This window comes from Nerophis ophidion, linkage group LG12, assembly GCF_033978795.1.
Source record: "Nerophis ophidion isolate RoL-2023_Sa linkage group LG12, RoL_Noph_v1.0, whole genome shotgun sequence".
NCBI lineage: Eukaryota > Metazoa > Chordata > Actinopteri > Syngnathiformes > Syngnathidae > Nerophis > Nerophis ophidion.
In genome coordinates this window covers 30,078,292-30,103,945 of record NC_084622.1, presented here as the reverse complement: position 1 = coordinate 30,103,945, position 25,654 = coordinate 30,078,292, and the positions used below count along the sequence as shown (strand labels likewise).

Genomic DNA, 25,654 nt, shown 5'->3' with positions numbered 1-25,654 from the left:
GATTGTGCCTACTCGAGGTGCAACAGTACAGGTACCAATGGTGCACTGAATACTTCAACACTTTTATTTCAAGTTAATATTTACTAAATAACACTTTCAAATGGTAAATGTTTATTTTAATACTTTGATTACTTGTATACATCAGTGCTTCCTACCGGTGACCCAGATTTGGGCATTTTTTAAATCTCAAATTCTGTATTTTATATTATATCATAAAATACCTTAACGTGCAGTTTGAATTTGAGATACTGTGAAATTATGTGTACCAACACATAAAATGTGTTTAATGTTTATTTCAGGAGCAAAATGTTTTTATCCACAAACTCAAAAATTGTTTGAACAGCAAGTGTCCGTCTGTTTTTTAGTACATGTCATATCTGAGGAGTTAAATCAGAGTAAACACATAAACAAAACATGTTTAGATAAAAATGTATTTTGTCTGATTTAACTAGTGTGTGAGTGTGCATGTTGTCTGTCTATCTGTGTTGGCCCTGCGATGAGGGTGTACTCCGCCTTCCGCCCGATTGTCGCTGAGATAGGCACCAGCGCCCCCCGCCACCCAAAAGGGTATAAGCGGTAGAAAATGGATGGATTAACTAGTGTGTGAGTGTGAATGTTATCTGTCAATCTGTGTTGGCCCTGCGATGAGGTAGCGACTTGTCCAGGGTGTACCCCGCCTTGCACCCGATTGTAGCTGAGATAGGCACCAGCGCCCCTTGCAACCCCAAAGGGAATAAGCCGTAGAAAATAGATGGAATTAGTGGGTGTTTATTTCCCCTTTTGGGACCAACACAGTAGTTTAGTCACAAACGCATTTTGTGCCTGCCCGCAAGTCTGGATTCAGGGCAGGATTACTGTGCACCACAATGTGAACTCAGTCAGTGAGACTAATGTCTGTCCCTGAAGTTGCAGCTTCTTCTTAATGTTAATATGCAAGTGTTAGCCATATTTATTTATTTGGTTCTTCTGGGCTGCACTTCTAGCTGTGTAAGCGAGAAGAGGCACAACACTGACTGAACATTAATTACGACATGACAAGCCTAACTTTCGGGAAAGTGGATAGGGATGGTCGCGCACTCACATGGACACCAACAACTTCAATCCCAACACAACAAGCAAACGTACACAAACACACACACACTCACAGACACTCACAGGGTCACAGTCAATAAAGGCAGGTTGTTCCGTGCAGGATTATACTGAGCACCATTGCTTCCCTATTGTTTACTACCGTGGTATTTTCTAACAGACATTTCTGCCATGTTTGATCAAGAAAATATTTTAACATCTGATCACCGTGATTGAATTTAAATTAATCGCGATCATCGATCATGATCATGTAATCACCCAGGCCTTCCAAAAGGTCAGAGGAAAACTGAGTAGTATGAAAATCAAAATAATTTTCCCCATAAGATACAGTATAATGCAAATTTGAGAAATCCATTCCAGACACCTAAACATTGAAAGTCAAAACAGATGTAAAACACATAATTTTGCTTTTACATGCAAAAAGAATGAAATAGAACATCCATCCATCCATTTTCTACCGCTTATTCCCTTTCGGGGTCGCGGGGGGCGCTGGCGCCTATCTCAGCTACAATCGGGCGGAAGGCGGGGTACACCCTGGACAAGTCGCCACCTCATCGCAGGGCCAACACAGATAGACAGACAACATTCACACTCACATTCACACACTAGGGCCAATTAAGTGTTGCCAATCAACCTTGGATAAATGAACATTTACACCTTTGTACTTTCATTTTTGAATTTAATCTTGTTTCTCATCTTCCTCATCAAAGTGGGGGCACTTGCAACTTTCTTTGGCACCATAGTGGCTTACACTGAATCAAAATATGATTTTTTTATGAGCTTAACTCAAATACCAACAACTTGTTTATGTACACAAAAGGCTTATTTCTTTCAAATTTTGTTTACAATTCTATTAGTAAGCATTGTTCCTTAGCCGAGATAATACAATTATTTTATTCAAAATTTAATGTAATTGTTAACGTAACTATGCGTATTATTTATTTTGATTGTAGTTTGCAATAGGGCTGCAACGATTAATCGATTATTTAAATGTAAAAAAAAAGGCTTGGATTTGTATTCTGATGCTTCAGTTATTCATTTATTGTGTGTAACTAAAGAAAAATTGACCAAATGGGAGAGCCCTGAACTTTAAATAAGCGGACATTGTTTCCGCAAAGTTGCTGCAATAGAGAGCACATGACAGTGTTGGTGTGTGGGCGCCGGGATCTGTGTGGTGGCGAACAGCAAAGTTCATTTTTTTAATTTTTTTTTTAATACCGCACACATGTTAAAAGTACAATTTCAATGTTAATTGGAAAAAAGAATGAAGGTTATGGCAAACATAAAAAATGTTGTTTATTTTAACTATTTTCCCTAAAATATGCATTCAGGTTATATAGTTTTTTATCCGGTTACTTATTTAATCAAATAAACTAATTTATATATTGATAACTCAATTTTCGATAGCTGCAGCCCTATTGTGCAGTATTGTACAACTAAGCTCCATTAAACAGAGAGGTTTTCAGAGCTTCAAAGTAAATTAATCAAAATATTACAAGAGTTCACTATTAACAATAAACAATTTGTATTTATCCAATGAAAAGTATGTATGTTTTTCTTTTATGTGTTTTATTAAGATTAATAACTACAAATTTTGGTAAATACTTGTTTTTATTAAATGTTGTATTGTTGTTCTATTTCTAAAATTGTCAGTCAAAAATTATTATTATTGTGAAACAAAACTTGTATTTGATATTACTTATACTTGTGCAAATTTCCTAATGTTATGGCCGGTCCGTGCATATAACCGTTGTAGTTAGTGGAGTCGGAATATTTGTTTGGAAGTAGACATTGGTGTTAATGGGTCAGACAGTACTGATAAATTAATAAAAAGGTTGGAATTGGATACCACAATGTGAAAGTGGATCAGTAGTTCCGCGTTTGACTTTCTTTCAAAGTGTGGGTTTTGTAACCAAATAGGCTGGCCTGAAAACAGGGGCTGCAGCAGTTGGTTAAAAAAAAACAAAAAAACAAAAACACTCCAGGTAATTTAATACTTTTCGTGTTAAATGCGCACTGTGGGCCTGCGTCATTAGCACAGAAGATCATGTTCAACCACACCTTTTGGGGCCTTACTTGTTCAGCGTCCAGCACTCATAACTCTTTTTATGACCTGTTTGTGGCAGGTCTGATTATGATGACTGGAGACCTGCGCTGGCCAGCCTGTTGCAGCCCATTCCTTTTCCTAAAGAGTGAGTTTTACACACCTCACAGCACATTTGGATTCAGAATTAGACCATTTTTACACTGCATGTTTAAACATTTAGAATATCATTGTGCTTTAGAATAAACATTGTTAGATAGTATAGATCTAGTGTCAAGGAAGGCCCATAATTAGTAAAAAAAAAAAAAAAAAAGTTTAAATATCAGTCAATTGTGTGGAATTTCTGTGGTCACATGTTTGTTGAACCATGAAATGAATACACAAAAACAACACAGTTGATTATAGCCAAATGGTCGGGCTTTAAAGATCTACAGACGCTAAGATATAAAGGGTACCCCCCACACATCCCTCATAAAAAAAATAACAGAACCCATGAAAATTTTATTAAATCCTACAAAGGTCCAGCAAATCTACTGACCTTAAATTTCACTCTGTGTATGATCATTGCCCAAAGTTTCAGTTATCACAGTCGCTTTGCATAAAAGTCATGTTCTTTCCAAAATATGCTCCAAAAGGGTTCCGCAGCATTTGAAGCAAACCTGCATACTTTGCACAAAATTGTCAATTTCTCAGAATGCATTCCTCTTTGGGATTTTAGAATACAAATTTTACAAAGTCTCCATACTCTTCTGAGCCCAGTCAAAAAGGGAAAATTATACAAAAAAATGTTAACAGATTCTTCACAGTTTTGAATCGTTATTAATTGCATTCGATTACTTGCTTGTATATACTTGAATTTAACTAAATAGACCCCAATGTTTTGACACAAATCCAATGGTATTGTGTGTGTGTATGTATATATATATATATATATATATATATAAATATATATATATATATATGATGGCGAGCGCCTGGTGGCCGGGCCTGTTCCCATGGGGCCCGGCCGGGCACAGCCCGAAGAGGCAACGTGGGTCACCCCTCCAATGGGCTCACCACCCATAGCAGGGGCCATAGAGGTCGGGTGCAATGTGAGCTGGGCGGAAGCCGAAGGCAGGGCACTTGGCGGTCCGATCCTCGGCTACAGAAGCTAGCTCTTGGGACGTGGAACGTCACCTCACTGGGGGGGAAAGAGCCTGAGCTAGTGCGCGAAGTGGAGAAGTTCCGGCTGGATATAGTCGGACTCACTTCGACACACAGCAAGGGCTCTGGAACCACTTCTCTCGAGAGGGACTGGACCCTCTTCCACTCTGGCGTTGCCGACAGTGAGAGGCGATGGGCTGGGGTGGCAATTCTGGTTGCCCCCCGGCTTAAAGCCTGCACTTTGGAGTTCAACCCAGTGGACGAAAGGGTAGCCTCCCTCCGCCTTCGTGTGGGGGGACGGGTCCTGACTGTTGTTTGTGCTTACGCCCCAAACAGCAGTTCAGAGTACCCACCCTTTTTGGGTACACTCGAGGGACTACTGGAAAGTGCTCCCCCGGGTGATTCCCTTGTCCTACTGGGGGACTTCAACGCTCATGTTGGCAACGACAGTGAAACCTGGAGAGGCGGATCTGAACCCGAGTGGTGTTTTGTTATTGGACTTTTGTGCTCGTCACGGATTGTCCATAACAAACACCATGTTCAAACATAAGGGTGTCCATATGTGCACTTGGCACCAGGACACCCTAGGCCGCAGTTCCATGATCGACTTTGTAGTTGTGTCATCGGATTTGCGGCCTTATGTTTTGGACACTCGGGTGAAGAGAGGGGCGGAAATTTCTACCGATCACCACCTGGTGGTGAGTTGGCTGCGATGGTGGGGGAGGATGCCGGACCGACCTGGCAGGCCCAAACGCATTGTGAGGGTCTGCTGGGAACGTCTGGCAGAGTCTCTTGTCAGAGAAAGTTTCAATTCCCATCCCCGGGAGAACTTCGAACATGTCACGAGGGAGGTGCTGGACATTGAGTCCGAGTGGACCATGTTCCGCACCTCTATTGTCGAGGTGGCTGATCGGAGCTGTGGCCGCAAGGTAGTTGGTGCCTGTCGGGGCGGAAATCCTAAAACCCCTTGGTGGACACCAGCGGTGAGGGATGCCGTCAAGCTGAAGGAGTCCTATCGGGTCCTTTTGGCTCATAGGACTCCGGAGGCAGTGGACAGGTACCGACAGGCCAAGCGGTGTGCGGCTTCAGCGGTCGCTGAGGCAAAAACTCGGACAGGGGAGGAGTTCGGGGAAGCTACGGAAAATGACTTCCGGACGGCTTTGAAGCGATTCTGGACCACCGTCCGCCGCCTCAGGAAGGGGAAGCAGTGCACTATCAACACCGTGTATGGTGCGGATGGTGTTCTGCTGACCTCAACTCCGGATGTTGTGGATAGGTGGAAGGAATACTTTGAAGACCTCCTCAATCCTACCAACACGTCTTCCTATGAGGAAGCAGTGCCTGGGGAATCTGTGGTGGACTCTCCTATTTCTGGGGCTGAGGTCGCTGAGGTAGTTAAAAAGCTCCTCGGTGGCAAGGCCCCGGGGGTGGACGAGATCCGCCCGGAGTTCCTTAAGGCTCTGGATGCTGTGGGGCTGTCTTGGTTGACAAGACTCTGCAGCATCTCGTGGACATCGGGGGCGGTACCTCTGGATTGGCAGACCGGGGTGGTGGTTCCTCTCTTTAAGAAGGGGGACCGGAGGGTGTGTTCCAACTATCATGGGATCACACTCCTCAGCCTTCCCGGTAAGGTTTATTTAGGTGTACTGGAGAGGAGGCTACGTCGGATTGTCGAACCTCGGATTCAGGAGGAATAGTGTGGTTTTCGTCCTGGTCGTGGAACTGTGGACCAGCTCTATACTCTCGGCAGGACTCTTGAGGGTGCATGGGAGTTTGCCCAGCCAGTCTACATGTGCTTTGTGGACTTGGAGAAGGCATTCGACCGTGTCCCTCGGGAAGTCCTGTGGGGAGTGCTTAGAGAGTATGGGGTATCGGACTGTCTTATTGTGGCGGTCCGCTCCCTGTACGATCAGTGCCAGAGCGTGGTCCGCATTGCCGGCAGTAAGTCGAACACATTTCCAGTGAGGGTTGGACTCCGCCAAGGCTGTCCTTTGTCACCGATTCTGTTCATAACTTTTATGGACAGAATTTCTAGGCGCAGTTAAGGCGTTGAGGGGTTCCGGTTTGGTGACCGCAGGATTAGGTCTCTGCTTTTTGCAGATGATGTGGTCCTGATGGCTTCATCTGACCGGGATCTTCAGCTCTCACTGGATCAGTTTGCAGCCGAGTGTGAAGCGACCGGAATGAGAATCAGCACCTCCAAGTCCGAGTCCATGGTTCTCGCCCGGAAAAGGGTGGAGTGCCATCTCCGGGTTGGGGAGGAGACCCTGCCCCAAGTGGAGGAGTTCAAGTACCTAGGAGTCTTGTTCACGAGTGAGGAAAGAGTGGATCGTGAGATCGACAGGCGGATCGGTGCGGCGTCTTCAGTAATGCGGACGTTGTACCAATCCGTTGTGGTGAAGAAGGAGCTGAGCCGGAAGGCAAAGCTCTCAATTTACCGGTCGATCTACGTTCCCATCCTCACCTATGGTCATGAGCTTTGGGTCATGACCGAAAGGATAAGATCACGGGTACAAGCGGCCGAAATGAGTTTCCTCCGCCGTGTGGCGGGGCTCTCCCTTAGAGATAGGGTGAGAAGCTCTGCCATCCGGGAGGAACTCAAAGTAAAGCCGCTGCTCCTCCACATCGAGAGGAGCCAGATGAGGTGGTTCGGGCATCTGGTCAGGATGCCACCCGAACGCCTCCCTAGGGAGGTGTTTAGGGCACGTCCAACCGGTAGGAGGCCACGGGGAAGACCCAGGACACGTTGGGAAGACTATGTCTCCCGGCTGGCCTGGGAACGCCTCGGGATCCCCCGGGAAGAGCTAGACGAAGTGGCTGGGGAAAGGGAAGTCTGGGTTTCCCTGCTTAGGCTGTTGCCCCCGCGACCCGACCTCGGATAAGCGGAAGAAGATGGATGGATGGATGGATGGATATATATATATAATGTGTGTGTGTGTGTGTGTGTGTGTGTGTGTGTGTGTGTGTGTGTGTAAATGTATATACATTATGTAATCCACTCATCTTGTTTGTACATGTTAACTATTTGCACATGTACTGGACATAGTTGTATATGTGTTTGCATACAACTGAGGACGATATGCAAACACATCTGCCTGACTGTAATTACAGACCCCAACCGAATGTACTAGCCACCTTCAAAACAGTTTCCTCGCTATCTTTACCTCTTAGTCTTCCCGTACCTTGGGAGGCTGGCATTGTTCTCGATGGGTCCTTTGCGGGCCGAATTGCTGACGTGAGTGAAGTCCCTCACCACACCCCATGTCCCAGGGCGTGTGAACTGGAGGGTTCATTCCTCCTTCCCCAGAGAGCCTGTTATAATTTGCCTGAAACAGCCCTAAGCAATGTTTGAAAGAAGCCTGTCAAAAGAGGTGTGGTCTTCAGAGGTTCATTAAGATGTGGAGGAGACGTGACTTGTTGTCTGCAACAGTGGGACTCACCTGTTCCTCACCTGAGCCACTGTTGCTCTTCGAATTGGCCTTCAGGCGTCATTAGGGAAGGCAACAATACTCCCCAGCAACCTCTAGCTCAGATGCAATTAATCACATCACTGCACGTACTAACAAGCAAACAATCACGTTGGCTGAACTTTTATATAAGGAAGCAGAAAACAACATTCTGGAAAGTGCATATTTGCTCTAATTCTAACCAGCAATCAGCAGTATTACTGAAAACCTTTAATGTATTCTGCAGTGATCAAACTGGTATTCTCGGAAGTGAAAACCAGTGGTGGTCAACCAAGCTAAGATAGCAGTACAAAAGAGGCCTACATCTTGCTGCAAAAAGTAGACACTGTACGAGCAAAAAATCTATAACTATGCAATGGAATAGATCCCTATACTTCATCAAAAAATGATTTGTCGAGTGATATCAAGGAATAGGTCGGTCACGTTCCAAGACATATCGAACCATTGTGCTTCAGATGCCATTCTACACGAAAAAACAGATGGAAATTTGGAAAAGCATGGAGGTCTACAACTTCTTTGTGTGCGGCTAGATCATGAAAATTGATATCAAGACTCTCTCGTATAACTATGCATAGTTTTTGCGCGAGTAAGGTTGCATTTCATGCTTTAGCTTTGTCTAAAATGCCATGTTTGCTGCTCTTGCAAACGCATCTTCTTAAAAAGGTCAACATTTCCGGAAAGCTTAGTTTATGATTGCTGCCTTTGGTAAAAGCTTACAGTGGGGCAAAAAAAAGTATTTAGTCAGCCATCGATTGTGCAAGTTATCCCACTTAAAATGATGACAGAGGTCTGTAATTTTCATCATAGGTACACTTCAACTTTGAGAGACAGAATGTGAAAAAATAAAATCCAGGAATTCACATTGTAGGAATTTGAAAGAATTTATTTGTAAATTATGGTCGAAAATAAGTATCTGGTCAACCATTCAAAGCTCTCACTGATGGAAGGAGGTTTTGGCTCAAAATCTCACGATACATGGCCCCATTCATTCTTTCCTTAACACGGAACTATCCTCCTGTCCCCTTAGCAGAAAAACAGCCCCAAAGCATGATGTTTCCACCCCCATGCTTCACAGTAAGTTTGGTGTTCTTGGGATGCAACTCAGTATTCTTCTTCCTCCAAACATGACGAGTTGAGTTTATACCAAAATGGTTACATTGATGATACAGCAGAGGATTGGGAGAATGTCATGTGGTCAGATGAAACCAAAATAGAACTTTTTGGTATAAATTCAACTCGTCGTGTTTGGAGGAAGAAGAATACTGAGTTGCATCCCAAGAACACCATACCTACTGTGAAGCATGGGGGTGGAAACATCATGCTTTGGAGCTGTTTTTCTGCTAAGGGTGTTAAGGAAAGAATGAATGGGGCCATGTATCGTGCGAGTTTGAGCCAAAACCTCCTTCCATCAGTGAGAGCTTTGAATTGTTGACCAAATATGTATTTTCCACCATAATTTACAAATAAATTCTTTAAAATTCCTACAATGTGAATTCCTGGATTTTTTTTTTTCACATTTTGTCTCTCACAGTTGAAGTGTACTTATGCTGAAAATTACAGACTTCTGTCATCATTTTAAGTGGGAGAACTTGCACAATCAGTGGCTGACTAAATACTTGTTTGCCCCACTGTAGCTCTTTTAGATTTTGCTCACAATTGCTTTATATTTTTTAGACACGCCGAGTTGGTGCTTTTCGAAACACTCGTAGCAAACGTGTTTAAGAAATACAAATAATATCAAGATAATACGTAAATAGTAATATCTGTTAAATTCATGCATTCTATGACTGTACTCCCTTGGACTGGAGTGGGTGCTGCTTTTCTCGTCATCGTTTCAACAAATCTTGCACCTTTCCGCTCTTTTTGATAACCTCTCAAGGAACTCTGAAGAAACATGTATCTTTCATAAATCTATTTTCACTCCAAAATACACCCTGATTGCATTTTAAATCAAACTATTACCATATTTTGAGCAAAAAAATGATGCGCCGTGCAACTTAAAAAAATGTTCCTCGATGACATTTTGAAAATATAATTGTTTGTGTCCAAATACTCATATAATTTAAAATGAGGCAAGCAAGTAATACACTGTGATTAATCAGAATAATTCAAATTCATGTCCATGTAATTAATCGGATTAAATTAATTAATTATTTGTCAGCATTCGACAAACAAGTTGCTTTGTATTATTAGCACCAAATTACGGGTACCACTTACGTTGTGTACATTACCATAAATTCCAAGATGTATCTGTTATTTTGAGTCGTTTCCTGCAAAGAAATTGTAAAAAGTAGATGCTGAAGTTTAATAAAAGATGAAATGATATCATGTCCTTTTGTCCTCCTGTTTTATAGGGCCCTTGCACATGCCAAATTTACAAAGTAAGTATTGCATGCATTATATTATGGCCAGTGCTTTATTTATTGATTGCAATTTACCAAAGTTAATTTATCATTTGCTATTTGTCTGAATAGGGAACTAAAATACGTAATTCAGAGGTTTGCACAGGATCCAAGGCAAGAGGTTAGTTTGGTCTAAGCATTCCTCCTACTCTTCAGATTATACGAAAATAAATAAACTGAGCACATCCAAAAAGAGATGAGTTTGTGAAAAAAATTATATTTTCTTTCTAGGTCCATTCTTGTCTACTCAGTGTGCGTTCAGGAAAAGATGGCTGGTTTCAGCTTTATAGTCCAGGAGGCGTGGCCTGCGATGACGATGGAGAGTTGTTTGCCAGTATGGTGAGTTTTCGGAGTTCCTTGAACAGAGTATTAAGATTCCCTTTTTTCCACCTTTTGATTTGTTTTCCTCTTCATTTTTGACAGGTCCATATCTTGATGGGCTCTTGCTATAAGACCAAGAAATTCCTCCTCTCTTTGGCTGAGAACAAGCTGGGCCCCTGCATGCTATTGGCGTTGCGTGGGAACCAGACAATGGTGGAGGTATGTCAGTTGTATATTCTGTTCTTCTATTTTATTTTGAAGCTAATTAAGTATTCAATATTTATTTTTTATTCTAGCTGTTTTTGGTGGTTTAGTTTAATATTTGATTAACAACATTACAGAAATTAACCCAATGAATAGGTTCACCACTCTTACATTTACATAATTCAACAAGTCCGACAATGAAAAGGAAGTAGCATAAATTATTTAATTGCGCCCTTTCTTCATGTCTCAACAATTATTAATAATCTGCTAAACTTTAACTCTTGGATGTTCAATTTTCTGAAAAGAAACAAGTATTACATACATTAATTACTTAATGTATTGCATAATACAGGAAAAAATTGATGTATGCTACATTCAGGGTTTCCACCAGATTGCCAAGATACCTGTGGAGGTGGGGGCGTGGCTACATTCTCTATAAAAAGTCCAAAAACAAGTATACATAGATTTAAAACAAATGTATTATTAATTATACTATTAACATATATTTGTTCATACATAATATTGTTTTGCCTCATTTTTATTTATTTATTTTTTTGCTGCTGCTTATTGTAAAATGTTCTTTGTTGGATTTTTTTTTTCATAGAGATTTCTCCAATCTTTTTAGTCACTCTTTCTTTGTTTAAAAAACAAATCTATTTCTGGTGTTTTTGTAGACGCTACTCATGATTACAGACTCTATACTTCTGTCACTCCATATCTGCGACGAAAAGTGAGCTCCAGAGAGCCTGACGTCACACTAGCGTCACGGCGCTGGGAGCCTTTCTCTCCTTAAAAGCTGCCACTACCATCTTATATTTTGAAGATCACTGTCCGCGGATATATCTCGGATATATTAAAGTAGAGCCACATCGCAGACATGCTGCCTCCGATCCAGACAACGCTGTGCGTATCACATTATCCATTTTCAGAGGCTGTATTCCAGTGATCAAAGTACATTTTTTTTCAGTGGTCAAATTGTCGGTGTATCACTAGCCAATAGTGCGCAAACAATAAATGATATATATCCATTTAAACTGTAACTACCTGCTGGTGTTAATGTATGGGTTTGTGTGTTACAATGTTATTTTTTCTCATGGTCTATGAACACACCGTGTTGGCGGAGAACAAGGACGTGTTGTTGTGTGTCTAGGAGTTAAACACGGAGACGTGTGCGCACGGAGGAAATACTTGTTGGAATTGCATCCGTCGTTAGCAATAAGATTGACAAAAAAAGCTAAAAAGTGGGTCAGGCTTTTTGTGTGTTCTTCTGAATGCTACAATACATTATATTACCTTATTTTGTTTTTAAATAAAAAACAACAACACATTTTTAAGGTGTGGCGGCTAAGATGTTGCTATGGCGCACCGCCACAATCAAATACATTAGGGGGAACCCTGACATTGTAATCAATTAATTAATTATAGGATTAATTATAGCATACATCAATTAAGGAATTAATTATAGCATTCACTGCTACTTAACTGTTAATCTATTCCCCGCCACTTAACTGTTAATTTATGCACTGCTGTATAACTGCTTATTCATCTTTCACTGCCATATTATTGTCTTTTTTACATCATTATTATACTCGCTAACTTACCTGAACCAAGATGCTGCTCTATAGGATTGCTCAAAAAGTTTTGTTGTGTTGCAAATACAATGACAATAAAGCACCTATCCTATCCTACGCTGCTTCTTCCTTGTAAAAAGTGGTTCATATTAGGACATTGCTTGAGTTCCTCCCTCATTCTCTTCCATATTTATCCCACATATTGATATGATCACACTTTTTAATGTTGTACAGACTTACAGATGTGTTCCCTGTGTTTTCCCCTGAGATCACACTTCTTTTCTTTTGAGAAAAATGTTTGCCTACTCGCGGGGTGAACTGCTTTGTGAACAATTTTAGCTGTTTTGAAAATGTACTAGACAGGTTAATTTCAATATTTTTACATTTTTGGACTTGTTTGTGTGTTCGCCATTATGTCACTTCCTGTCAATGGGCCGAGACACAAAGAAAAGGCTCTGTTTACTGACCATTGATTGTGATCACAGCTACAGGAGAGTTTGCTGACATCTTCGAACTGCTCTTGGTCCGGTGAGAGGCACATATTCTCTGAAAAAAGCTAATTGTTAGCCTCTTGGCTAATGGCCCAAGTGCAATCTAAAGCAGTTGACCAGCAACCTGATGCCGTACGGAGATGAGGCTGTGGGAGTTTGGGACCGTTAAAGTGTTTCTGACCACACTGAGTGATCTCATTTGATGGACTGACACTTCCAATAGACCTCTGATCAGCAAGGTACAAAGTTGTTGAAAGTGTCGCAAGTCGCTTTAGCAACAATGCTGAAACCCAACCCATAACCTTTCTCAAAGCCCAAACACTTTGGTCTCAGTTTCTGGAAACAGGATACAAAGGGAATCAGGACATCACATTGGTCTTACAAAAAATAGACCACCTAAATTCAAAAGTTGAAATACAAATAGACAACCTGCAATCAACCATCAAAGCAGATGTGGCAAGTCTAAGATCAGATCACAAAGCAGATAGGCATGCCTACAAGCAAACATAGAAAGCCTGCAAACCCAGAATAACAGCTGGAAAAGGGAGCATTGTGATCTCAAAGATAATGTGATGAGTCTTCCAAAGGAGCAAACAGAAATGCAACAAGAGATAGAGGTTGTCCGAGAGAAAAATATATAAATGCATCAAAAAGGGAAGGTTCTGGAACAAGATAACATTTCTCAGAAGAAAATAATAGTTGACATGAATCAGGATAAACAACTTAATAAAGTAATCATGACAGGGTTGCATATCATTCCCAGATCTTACGCCAGAGACGTGGATAATAGAGAACCAGGGGGAATGGAAGTCGCCTCAACAGAGCAGGAAATAGAAAACTTTTCTGAACTCAAAAGGAAATTGATGTCAATATTACCACATTGACACATGCATCCCTTTGAATGGAAGAAACAACACCTGTACGGTAATCCTCATGAAATTCACCAACAAGAAATCTGTAATGGTACTGCTGAAACAGGGAAAGAAGCTGAAGGGTACAAATGTGTACTGAAAGGAGTATTTTACTAAACGCAAAGCTGACATCGCCAAGAAAGAAGACGACTTGAGGAAGCCACCGCAAAATACAGAATTTACATCACGCTTGTTGTCAAAGACATCAATCATCGATCTGGAAAAATATTAAGCTCACAGCGCCCCGGAAAGCAAACATCTACATGTTACACTAATACTACTCCGTTCCAAGGGACCATTGAACAGTGGATCCAAGACCTCCTTCATCTACACACATGGACATTCATAAAGCAACACAAAAGATTGCTGAACAAGAAAATATAAAATTGGAAATCTTTTGTAACATAAACCATAAAAGATGATGAAGAACCTGAAATACAAAGTGATGAAAAACATCTTGTTTGCTACTGATGTTATTTTAGAATGCATTGTCATTGAAATATGAAAAAAAGCAAAAACATATTGATCTGTTGCATATACAGAACACCTAAGTCAACAATTGGAATGTTTTGAGGACTGGACTAAGGCAGATTTTACTGAAATCAGTCAAAACGTTATTTTCCTCTGTGGTGACGTTAACATTGACCTCTTGAATCCTAATTAGCAAAATACCATTGACACAATGATGGCATGAGTTTATATCCTAAAATCACAAGACCTAGCTGAATCACAGAACACTGTGCCACATGTAAAGATAATATTTTACTAATTACTTTTTACCAATAACTTTGATAATAATACTACAAGTGGTCTGCTAATAAGCAACATTAGTGATCATCTAACAATTTTCACTGTCTGAATAATGCTATTCTGTAACAATAGAAGAGAAAGTCAAACACAAATACAAACAGACAGAGTAGATATTGATAGAGTAAAATAAACCACATTTTGGGGTGTAATAATTGACAACAAGATGAACAGGAAATTTCATTTAAAAATATCCAACATAAAGTGGAAAGAAATCAATATTAAATAAAGCCAAATATATCCTGGACCAAATATAACTCTATATTCTCTACTGCTCACTAGTGTTACCAGTTATTGTGTAGAAATATAGAACAAACGCTTTATTAATTGAATCCAAAATATTCAAATTCAATGATTTGGTTTATTGGCAAATGTATGCACTAACCCTAACCCTAATCCTTCAACACTTAAAACCTTTTGTATGTATCAGTATCCGGAATAAAAATGTGGAATTAATTTAGCAAATAAGTCAACCAGAGTATTAATATGATCCAGTTCAGAAAACTGTTTAAATTCCAGATGTTAGATTTGTGTTTGACTTTCTCTTGTACTGTTACCGAGTAGCATTATTTTAGTTTTACTGAGAAATGTGTTTTTGTGAAACCATCTTTTTAATTTGTTAATTTATTCTATTATTTGTATTAGCTTCTGTGTGTTCTCCTGAACAAAACGCAGTCGTGTCATCTGCGAAAAAAAAACTAAGTATTTTGGAACTTTATAAATATCGTTCATATAGAGATCAAACATTTTTGGTCCCAGTATTGATCACCGGGTTATGGCACAAAATATATTTAGCTCTGTTAATGTATGTTCTACTGACTTCATGTGTTGCTTTCTGTTGGTTAATCAGAATCAGAATCCGAAATACTTTATTAATCCCCAAGGGGAAATTAAAAGTACCTCTTTATCTAGTTCAAGACCAGTCCTCTGATGCCATAGTTTTCTAGTGTGTTGATTAAAAATTACGAATAATTTTGTCAAATTATTTTCTTGAACCTATAAACACTGCTGCACACTGTTTATCATCTATTGCATTGGTAAGTTCCTCTGTTATTTTGATTACCGGTAATGCCATCGTTGTTGAAATGCTAGCTCTGTATCCGTATTGGTACTCTGCGAGTGTTTCACTTTTATTTATGAATTGGTCGAATCTGTTGTTGAATAATTTTTCGATGATTTTAGAAAATTGTGGCAGTAAAGAAACAGGTCTACAATTTGTAAATTGGTGTCTCCAGTCTTATTAAATCGGTACAGATTTTGGTATTTTATTGTCTCTGGGAATTTGCCTGTTTGAAATGATAGATTTCTGATGTACTGTACATTAAAGGTTTTGAAATTTCTTCAATAACTTTGTTTTATTGTTTCCTTATCTATTCCATGACAGTCAGTTGAGGTCTTGGATTTACATTTCTTTACAATTTTGATTATTTCTTCTTTTGTTGCATTTTTGTAGAACATTGAGTTGGCATTCCTGTCTGTTGTTTCATTTGAGTCTTCAACTGACTTATCATGAACATCTGGAGTTGTCTGCTCCAGATTTGTTCCTATTTTTACAAAATAGTTGTTAAAGCAAATGTGAATCAAAACTTACTTAAGCCAATTATTTGTTCGTGAGGCCTCTATTATATGGATTGAAATTGTGTACAAATCAAGAAAAGGAAGTGAACAAATGTGTGTTTGCTATAAAATGTATACAACTTTTTTTTTAACTGCTATGAAATGAAAAAGGGGTTGGATTAAATAAATTCTGCTTCTTCCTACTACTTTTCGAATATGTTGTAATGAGAATCTGGAAATATGTGATGTATCATATTGTAACTGTATGCATGTTCGAAAAAACGCCATAAACCTTACCAGGATTACATAATTTTGGTTTAGTCAAGTATTGTCTTTTTTATTAAACCACCTTTATAATGTGTTTATTTCTTCTGCCTTGTGTGTTCTCCCTGAACCAAATACAGTTGTGTCAACTGCAAATAATTTACTTGATGTTATTTATATATAAAACAAACAACTGCGGTCCCGGCACTGACCCCTGAGGTATACAAGCAACTACATCCAAGCACGATGATTGATGTATGACCTCTTAACACTTTACTTGTTTAAGTAGCTTCATTTTATTTTGTAATTCACAAGATTAATATGCATTTTTAATGTACATTGATGGCTTTTAGATCTTCCTAATAAAATAATATTATGATGTCAATGTGGATTTCATAATTTGACAGAGTAATATCATTGTTATTGTCTTACAATATCTTTGTCAAACTCTATTAATGGTCAAGTAAAACATGTTAAATGAACACAAACCCAATTTTCTTCTTCGTCCATTGTTATAAACATTTTAAACTTGGCAGACATCTGCACAATTCTAAGTCTCATTCGACTTCAAAATGTTGTGTGTCTAGATTCTATGTCTGATGCTGGAGTACAACATCATCGAGAACAAAGACACCCAGCTGCAGATCATCTCCACCCTGGAGAGCACCCAAGTGGGCCTGCGTATGTACGAACAACTCTGCGAACGACAGCGAGAGCTCAAAGAATTGGTGAGTTACTATGGCTTACACACGCAACGACATATTCCCACATACTTCCATACTTTATATGGTTTGTCAAATTAACACTGTGCTGTGAGCTAAGCAACAGTGTAGTTATAATATCTTGGCCCAAATGTGTGATTGGTGCTGCTGCAGAGGGACAATTTGACATTACCTTCAAAGTTTTCTCTGTGTTGCCTAATTAAATTGGGCTTTTATTGTAAAAGGGTCTAAATCAAAGGTGTGTAACTCTAAATCAAGTGCAACATACTGAAAAGTCAACGATGTGGGCAGAATTTTCAGTTTGTTGAGTAAAATAAAATAAAAAAAATAAAAAAATGTATATATATATATATATATATATATATATATACATATACGGTATATATCCATCCATCCATCCGGGAAGAGCCCAAAGTAAAGCCGCTGCTCCTCCACATCGAGAGGAGCCAGATGAGGTGGTTCAGGCATCTATTCAGGATGCCACCCGAACGCCTCCCTAGGGAGGTGTTTAAGGCACGTCCAACCAGTAGGAGGCCACGGTGGGAAGAGCGTGTCTTCCGGCTGGCCTCGGAACGCCTCGGGATCCACCGGGAAGAGCTGGACAAAGTCTGGGCTTCCCTGCTTAGGCTGCTGCCCCCGCGACCCGACCTCGGATAAGCGGAAGAAGGTGGATGGATGGATATATATATATATAATCTGTATATATATGTAGATGTACAGTATATGTATAGTATATATGTATATATATGTGTATGTGTATATATAATATATATATATGTATATATATATATGTATTTACATATGTATATATATATGTATTTATATATATATATATATGTATATATATATATATGTATATATATATGTATGTATATATATATGTATATATATATATATATATATACATGTATATATATATACATACACACACAGTGGGGCAAAAAAGTATTTAGTCAGCCACCGATTGTGCAAGTTCTCCCACTTAAAATGATGACAGAGGTCTGTAATTTTCATCATTCTGTAGGTACACTTCAACTGTGAGAGACAGAATGTGAAAAAAAAAATCCAGGAATTCACATTGTAGGAATTGTAAATAATTTATTTGTAAATGATGGTGAAAAATAAGTATTTGGTCACTTCAAACAAGGAAGATCTCTGGCTCTCACAGACCTGTAACTTCTTCTTTAAGACGGTCTTCTGTCCTCCACTCGTTACCTGTTTGAACTTGTTATCTGTATAAAAGACACCTGTCCACAGCCTCAAACTGTCAGACTCCAAACTCCACTATGGCCACGACCAAAGAGCTGTCAAAGGACACCAGGAAAAGAATTGTAGACCTGCACCAGACTGGGAAGAATGAATCTACAATAGGCAAGCAGCTTGGTGTGAAAAAATCAACTGTGGGAGCAATTATCAGAAAATGCAAGACATACAAGACAACTAATTATCTCCCTTGATCTGGGGCTCCACGCAAGACCTCATCCTCTGGGGTCAAAATGATCATGAGAACGGTGAGCAAAAATCCCAGGACCACACGAGGGGACCTGGTGAATGACCTGCAGAGAGCTGGGACCAAAGTAACAAAGGTTACCATTAGTAACACACTAGGCCGACAAGGAATCAAATCCTGCAGTGCCAGACGTGTCCCTCTCCTTGAGCCAGTGCATGTCCAGGCCCGTCTGAAGTTTGCCAGAAAACACATGGATGATACAGCAGAGGATTGGGAGAATGTCATGTGGTCAGATGAAATCAAAATAGAACTTTGTGGAATAAACTCAACTCGTCGTGTTTGGAGGAAGAAGAATACTGAGTTGCATCCCCAGAACACCATACCTACTGTGAAGCATGGGGGTGGAAACATCATGCTTTGGGGCTGTTTTTCTGCTAAGGGGACAGGACGATTGATCTGTGTTTAGGAAAGAATGAATGAGGCCATGTATCGTGAGGTTTTGAGCCAAAACCTCCTTCCATCAGTGAGAGCTTTGAATGGTTAACCAAATACCTATTTTCCACCATAATTTACAAATAAATTCTTAAAAATTCCTACAATGTGAATTCCTTTACTTTTTTTTCACATTCTGTCTCTCACAGTTGAAGTGTACCTATGATGAAAATTACAGAGCTCTGTCATCATTTTAAGTGGGAGAACTTGCACAATCGGTGGCTGACTAAAAATGTTTTTGCCCCACTGTGTATATATATATTATATATATGGCCCTGCGATAAGGTGGCGACTCGTCCAGGGTGTACCCCGCCTTCCGCCCGATTGTAGCTGAGATAGGTGCCAGCGCCCCCCGCGACCCCAAAAGGGAATAAGCGGTAGAAAATGGAAAAAAATGTTATATATATATATATATATATATATATATATATACACACATTAAATATATATACACACATTAAATATATATACTGTGTATATATATACATACTGTATATATATATTTATATAAATATATATATATATTTTTTTTATATTTATATATATATTGTGTATATATATATATATATATATATATATATTTATATTTATATATATATTCTGTATATATATATATATATATATATATATATATATATATATATATATATATATATATGTGTGGAGGAAATATATATATTCGATGGAGATGGAAAGGCCCTGCCAAATGGTTTATTAACTGACTTCAAAATTATCTGGTGCCATTTTTGAGTGGAGATCAGAGTAGATTTGTCTAACATACCTCAGAAATTGTCAGAATTTTTGTTTCGTTGCAAAGAGGCACCTTGTTACTGACACTACACTACCACTACTACTGAATCTGCATGTTCCACAGGTTACAAAGTACCAGTCCAGACACGACTATTGATTTCAGTTAAAACCTTAAATGTGCCTTAAAGTATGGTATATGATTGTGTAGCGTTGTACAATGTTATTGTTGGGTGTATTTTGAATCAATAACGCTAATGTGATTGGTAAAAGTTAAAAAGCAGCCTTATAACTACTAATATTGTATTGGTGAATGGTGTATTTTAACTTCAAATAACATTAGGAGGTGACAAAAGACTTTAAGTCAAATAGTACATTACATGCATTCCCTTGCATGTAGGTGCTCACACTCCCCATCTGCTGTCTTAAAATGTTACTGCAAGGCCATTAGTACTGACGCCATCTTTTTTTTTGTCTTCTCAGCAAAGAAAAGGAGGCCCCACCCGCCTGACTCTTCCTTCCAAGTCCACGGTGAGATAACAGTGACGTCGCTAGACATATTCACTCAGTATTCACATGTGCATCGTGGTTTATTAACACACTAATTATGTTTTAGGATGCGGATCTTGCTCGCCTGTTGAGTTCAGGTTCTTTTGGGAACCTAGAAAATCTCAGCCTGGCCTTCACAAACGTCACCAGTGCCTGTGCCGAGCAGCTCATCAAGCTGCCTTCGCTCAAACAGCTTAACCTGTGGTCCACTCAGGTATACATAAGGACAAAACAACATGCTATCATGAAGTGCAAATAGTGTCAGATCTAAGCGATATCATTCTTTTCTACAGTTTGGTGATGCAGGATTGCGGTTGTTATCAGAGCACTTGGCCTGTCTTCAAGTGCTGAACCTGTGTGAGACCCCCGTCACTGATGCTGGTTTACTGGCTCTCAGCTGTAAGAAAACACATGGTCATTTACAAAAGTCATGCTCTTACTGCATGTAGGAGTGTGATGTATTCATAATTACGTAGGGCACAGACAGGGGCGTACAGAGTTCAAACATGGTACAGATTAAGGGACAGGAAATGAAATTGCCTCGCTTTATAGTCATGCGCCCACTCAGTAAACAAATATACTGCAGTCAACCTTTGGCTAGCTGGAGTCAAAGCTAGTGATAGTGCCAAAGAGAAGCCAAAGCTTAAAAACCCTCCTCCGTCGTCAAAGTTTCCTGTTTGGAATAGATTTGCCTTCATGGTGAAATTCTTAAACGGACAAAGTTAATAAGAAAATAGCAGTGTGCTGCCGTTGTTCAATAGAGATGGGGAACAGTGCTGCACTTCAGCCAATAATGTTATAAATCAAACGGTTTACTTGTGTGCTTTGTTGCATTTTCCTAAAGAAAATACAAAATAATAACACAGAAGTTATTTTATTTGATAATTAGATCCATTAGAATATTACCTGACAGCACTTATATATTTTTTTAACTGTTGAAACAAAAGCTGAGCAGTTTTACGTTTTGAATTTTCTTCCCTTAGGCTTCTTCTACACGAAGCCGGATAATGTTATCCAGGGTAAATCCCACCTAACCTTATCCGTGTCCACACACAACAATGCCACCGTTTAAGACCCCCTCCCCCTTCCGTCGCAACGCGACCAAGTACACATGCGCGGAAAAATGCACGCGTCATAGTCACCTCTGACCTGGAAGTGTATCCTTACCTGTGATTCAATGTAGACTATTGCCAAATTTCTTTTACAGTAAACCTTGCTTGCCTCACCATCAGCAGCTATTGGACGAGCCCTATTGTAGTGAATCACACTTGTGTGATTCACTACAATGTGTAAACAATGTGATTAAGAACATTTTACAACAACAGGACATTGCCTGTAGGCAGAAATTGGCGGTCGTACTTGATGGCCGTAACCACTTCATGGCTTCACAATAGCTATGGAGTACAAAACTAGACGTTGAGTAATCACTCGACATAGATCGCGGACAATACTGACAGTCTGCTTTACCGGTCCAAATGCATTCGCTATTTTTCGTGGTCTTCCCTTGTCCATGGGAGCCCGCATTGTCGTCTCTCCTTCGACAGACGGACAAAGTTTTTCACTAAGTAGAATCACAGCTGACCTGGATATTTGAAAGTTCTCTTGCCGTTCCTCTGACACAACACACTCGGTGACAAACATATCCCACCAGGCTGCCGTTCTTCCAGGCCTTACCCAAAACTGTCGTTCAACATAGCTATGTTGCCGTCTGAGATGTGTTGTGTCCGAAATAGCTGCAATCGCCCGTTTCCTTCTCTAAAGGTATTGATGTGTGATTTCCACAAGTGTATGTACAGTTGGGCAAAAAAGTATTTAGTCAGCCACTGATTGTGCAAGTTCTGCCACTTAAAATGATGACAGAGGTCTGTAATTTTCATCATAGGTACACTTCAACTGTGAGAGACAGAATGTGAAAAACAAATACAGGAATTCACAGTTTAGGAATTTTAAAGAATTTATTTGTAAATTATGGTGGAAAATAAGTATTTGGTCAACCATTCAAAGCTCTCACTTATGGAAGGAGGTTTTGGCTCAAAATCTCACGATACATGGCCCCATTCATTCTTTCCTTTCACGGATCAATCGTCCTGTCCCTTTAGCAGAAAAACAGCCCCAAAGCATGATGTTTCCACCCCATGCTTCACAGTAGGTGTGGTGTTCTTGGGATGCAACTCAGTATTCTTCTTTCTCCAAACACGACGAGTTGACTTTATACCAAAAAGTTTTATTTCGGTTTCATCTGACCACATGACATTCTCCCAATCCTATGCTGTATCATCCATGTATCCATTTTGGTATAAACTCAACTCGTCGTATTTGTAGGAAGAAGAATACTGAGTTGCATCCCAAGAACACCAAACCTACTGTGAAGCATGGGGGTGGAAACATCATGCTTCGGACTGTTTTTCTGCTAAGGGGGCAGGAGGATTGATCCGTGTTAAGAAAAGAATGAATGGGGCCATGTATCGTGAGATTTTGAGCCAAAACCTCCTTCCATCAGTGAGAGCTTTGAATGGTTGACCAAATACCGTATTTTTCGGACTATAAGTCGCCATCTTCTCCACAGTCCAGCGGGGGGTGAGACCCGGCCAAACCCCCCCCCAAAAAAAATAATGAAATTTTTAAAAAATTGGAATTTTTGGGGAATTTTTTTTTTTTTTACAAAAAAAAACGCGACTTATAGTCCAAAAAATGCGGTACTTATTTCCCACCATAATTTACAAATAAATTCCTACAATGTGAATTCCTGGATTTTTTTTTTCACATTCTGTCTCTCACAGTTGAAGTGTACGTACAGAATGATGAAAATTACAGACCTCTGTCATCATTTTAAGTGGGAGAACTTGCACAATCGGTGGCTGACTAAATACTTTTTTGCCCCACTGTACATGTACAAGAAGGAGGAACACGGGCATGTCTGGATGACTCGCCTCCATCTTTCTAGTGGTTGCCGCCAAGTTACCGAACGGGTTGTTATGAAGCTGGCTGTGGCGCGTTCTTTCTGATGTCACTTCCTGTGTTGGGCGCAGTTTTTCTGGCATCACTTCTTCCCCGAACTCAGTTAGTAAACAATTAATGAGTCTATACAAAGCTAAGAGCCGGACATTCAAGAAATAGACGGCGCACTTATCCGTGTAAAAAAAAATGGCAGAGGAGGGGTACCTTTAACGATGGTGTAGTGTGGCTGAAACAAGGCTTAGGCTAAATAATTATTTGTTTAAGGGGTTATCCAGCTTAAAGTAGACATAGCCTTAATGTATCAAAAATTAACTGTAACATTTAAAACAAACATACTTACATAATGATGATTGTGGTATCGTATTGTATAGTGTACCATTAGACTCCTACTACTACATTCAATCAGGGGTGTCCAAACTTGAAATTTCATGCATAAAGATGATAAAACAAATTCAATGTACATGCTAAGAATGCTGAGCTACTTAAAAAAACATTTGATCTTAGTTATTGCGTTATAGGTGACCAATAGGCCAATAAAATAAAATAAAAATCTCCGGGCTGAAAATGGCCCATTGGTAATACTTTAGACACCCTGGCATTAAAAGGTTTTTTTGTGAGATTGTTTCATTTTGTTGTAAATATTGTGCACATTTTGTGTGACTGCTTGTTCCAGCCATGAAGAGTTTGTGCAGTCTGAACATGAACAGCACCAAGCTTACAGCTGACACCTACGAGGACCTCAAGGTAACTGCAAGACACAGACGCTGATATTAAAGACAATCCATCCATCCATCCATCTTCTTCCGCTTATCCGAGGTCGGGTCGCGGGGGCAGCAGCATAAGCAGGGAAGCCCAGACTTCCCTCTCCCCAGCCACTTCGTCTAGCTCTTCCCGGGGGATCCCGAGGCGTTCCCAGGCCAGCCGAGAGACATAGTCTTCCCAACGTGTCCTGGGTCTTCCCCGTGGCCTCCTACCGGTTGGACGTGCCCTAAACACCTCCCTCGGGAGGCGTTCGGGTGGCATCCTGACCAGATGCCCGAACCACCTCATCTGGCTCCTCTCGATGTGAAGGAGCAGCGGCTTTACTTTGAGTTCCTCCCGGATGGCAGAGCTTCTCACCCTATCTCTTAGGGAGAGCCCCGCCACACGGCGGAGGAAACTCATTTCGGCCGCATGTACCCGAGATCTTATCCTTTCGGTCATGACCCAAAGCTCATGACCATAGGTGAGGATGGGAACGTAGATCGACCGGTAAATTGAGAGCTTTGCCTTCCGGCTCAGCTCCTTCTTCACCACAACAGATCGGTACAACGTCCGCATTACTGAAGACGCCGCACCGATCCGCCTGTCGATCTCACGATCCACTCTTCCCCCACTCGTGAACAAGACTCCTAGGTACTTGAACTCCTCCACTTGGGGCAGGGTCTCCTCCCCAACCCGGAGATGGCACTCCACCCTTTTCCGGGAGAGAACCATGGACTCGGACTTGGAGGTGCTGATTCTCATTCCGGTCGCTTCACACTCGGCTGCGAACCGATCCAGTGAGAGCTGAAGAACCCGGCCAGATGAAGCCAACAGGACCACATCGTCTGCAAAAAGCAGAGACCTAATCCCGCGGCCACCAAACCGGAACCCCTCTATGCCTTGACTGCGCCTAGAAATTCTGTCCATAAAAGTTATGAACAGAATCGGTGAAAAAGGACAGCCTTGGCGGAGTCCAACCCTCACTGGAAACGTGTCCGACTTACTGCCAGCAATGCGGACCAAGCTCTGACACTGATCGTACAGGGATCGGACCGCCATAATAAGACAGTCCGATACCCCATACTCTATGAGCACTCCCCACAGGACTTCCCGAGGGACACGGTCGAATGCCTTCTCCAAGTCCACAAAGCACATGTAGACTGGTTGGGCAAACTCCCATGCACCCTCAAGAACCCTGCCGAGAGTATAGAGCTGGTCCACAGTTCCACGACCAGGACGAAAACCACACTGTTCCTCCTGAATCCGAGGTTCGACTATCCGGCGTAGTCTCCTCTCCAGTACACCTGAATAAACCTTACCGGGAAGGCTGAGGAGTGTGATCCCACGATAGTTGGAACACACCCTCCGGTCCCCCTTCTTAAAGAGAGGGATCACCACCCCGGTCTGCCAATCCAGAGGTACCGCCCCCGATGTCCACGCGATGCTGCAGAGTCTTGTCAACCAAGACAGCCCCACAGCATCCAGAGCCTTAAGGAACTCCGGGCGGATCTCATCCACCCCTGGGGCCTTGCCACCGAGGAGCTTTTTAACTACCTCAGCAACCTCAGCCCCAGAAATAGGAGAGCCCACCAAAGATTCCCAAGGCACTGCTTCCTCATAGTAAGACGTGTTGGTGGGATTGAGGAGATCTTCAAAGTATTCCTTCCACCTATCCACAACATCCGCAGTTGAGGTCAGCAGAACACCTCCCCCACCATACA

At 40.8% G+C, this 25,654-nt stretch overlaps 1 protein-coding gene across 1 annotated transcript in view; it reads left to right on the top strand.

Annotated features, from left to right (window-relative positions):
* The window catches only part of cmip (c-Maf inducing protein), a 107,414-nt gene that overhangs the window by 71,307 nt on the left and 10,453 nt on the right, over positions 1 to 25,654 (top strand). Inside the window, exons 11-20 of the mRNA XM_061917338.1 lie at positions 3,216 to 3,281; positions 10,098 to 10,124; positions 10,218 to 10,266; positions 10,377 to 10,484; positions 10,569 to 10,685; positions 16,859 to 16,999; positions 20,166 to 20,213; positions 20,299 to 20,445; positions 20,525 to 20,630; positions 23,863 to 23,933. Coding sequence (XP_061773322.1) covers positions 3,216 to 3,281; positions 10,098 to 10,124; positions 10,218 to 10,266; positions 10,377 to 10,484; positions 10,569 to 10,685; positions 16,859 to 16,999; positions 20,166 to 20,213; positions 20,299 to 20,445; positions 20,525 to 20,630; positions 23,863 to 23,933 — 880 coding nt within the window. The remainder of the gene's footprint in view (positions 1 to 3,215; positions 3,282 to 10,097; positions 10,125 to 10,217; positions 10,267 to 10,376; positions 10,485 to 10,568; positions 10,686 to 16,858; positions 17,000 to 20,165; positions 20,214 to 20,298; positions 20,446 to 20,524; positions 20,631 to 23,862; positions 23,934 to 25,654) is intronic.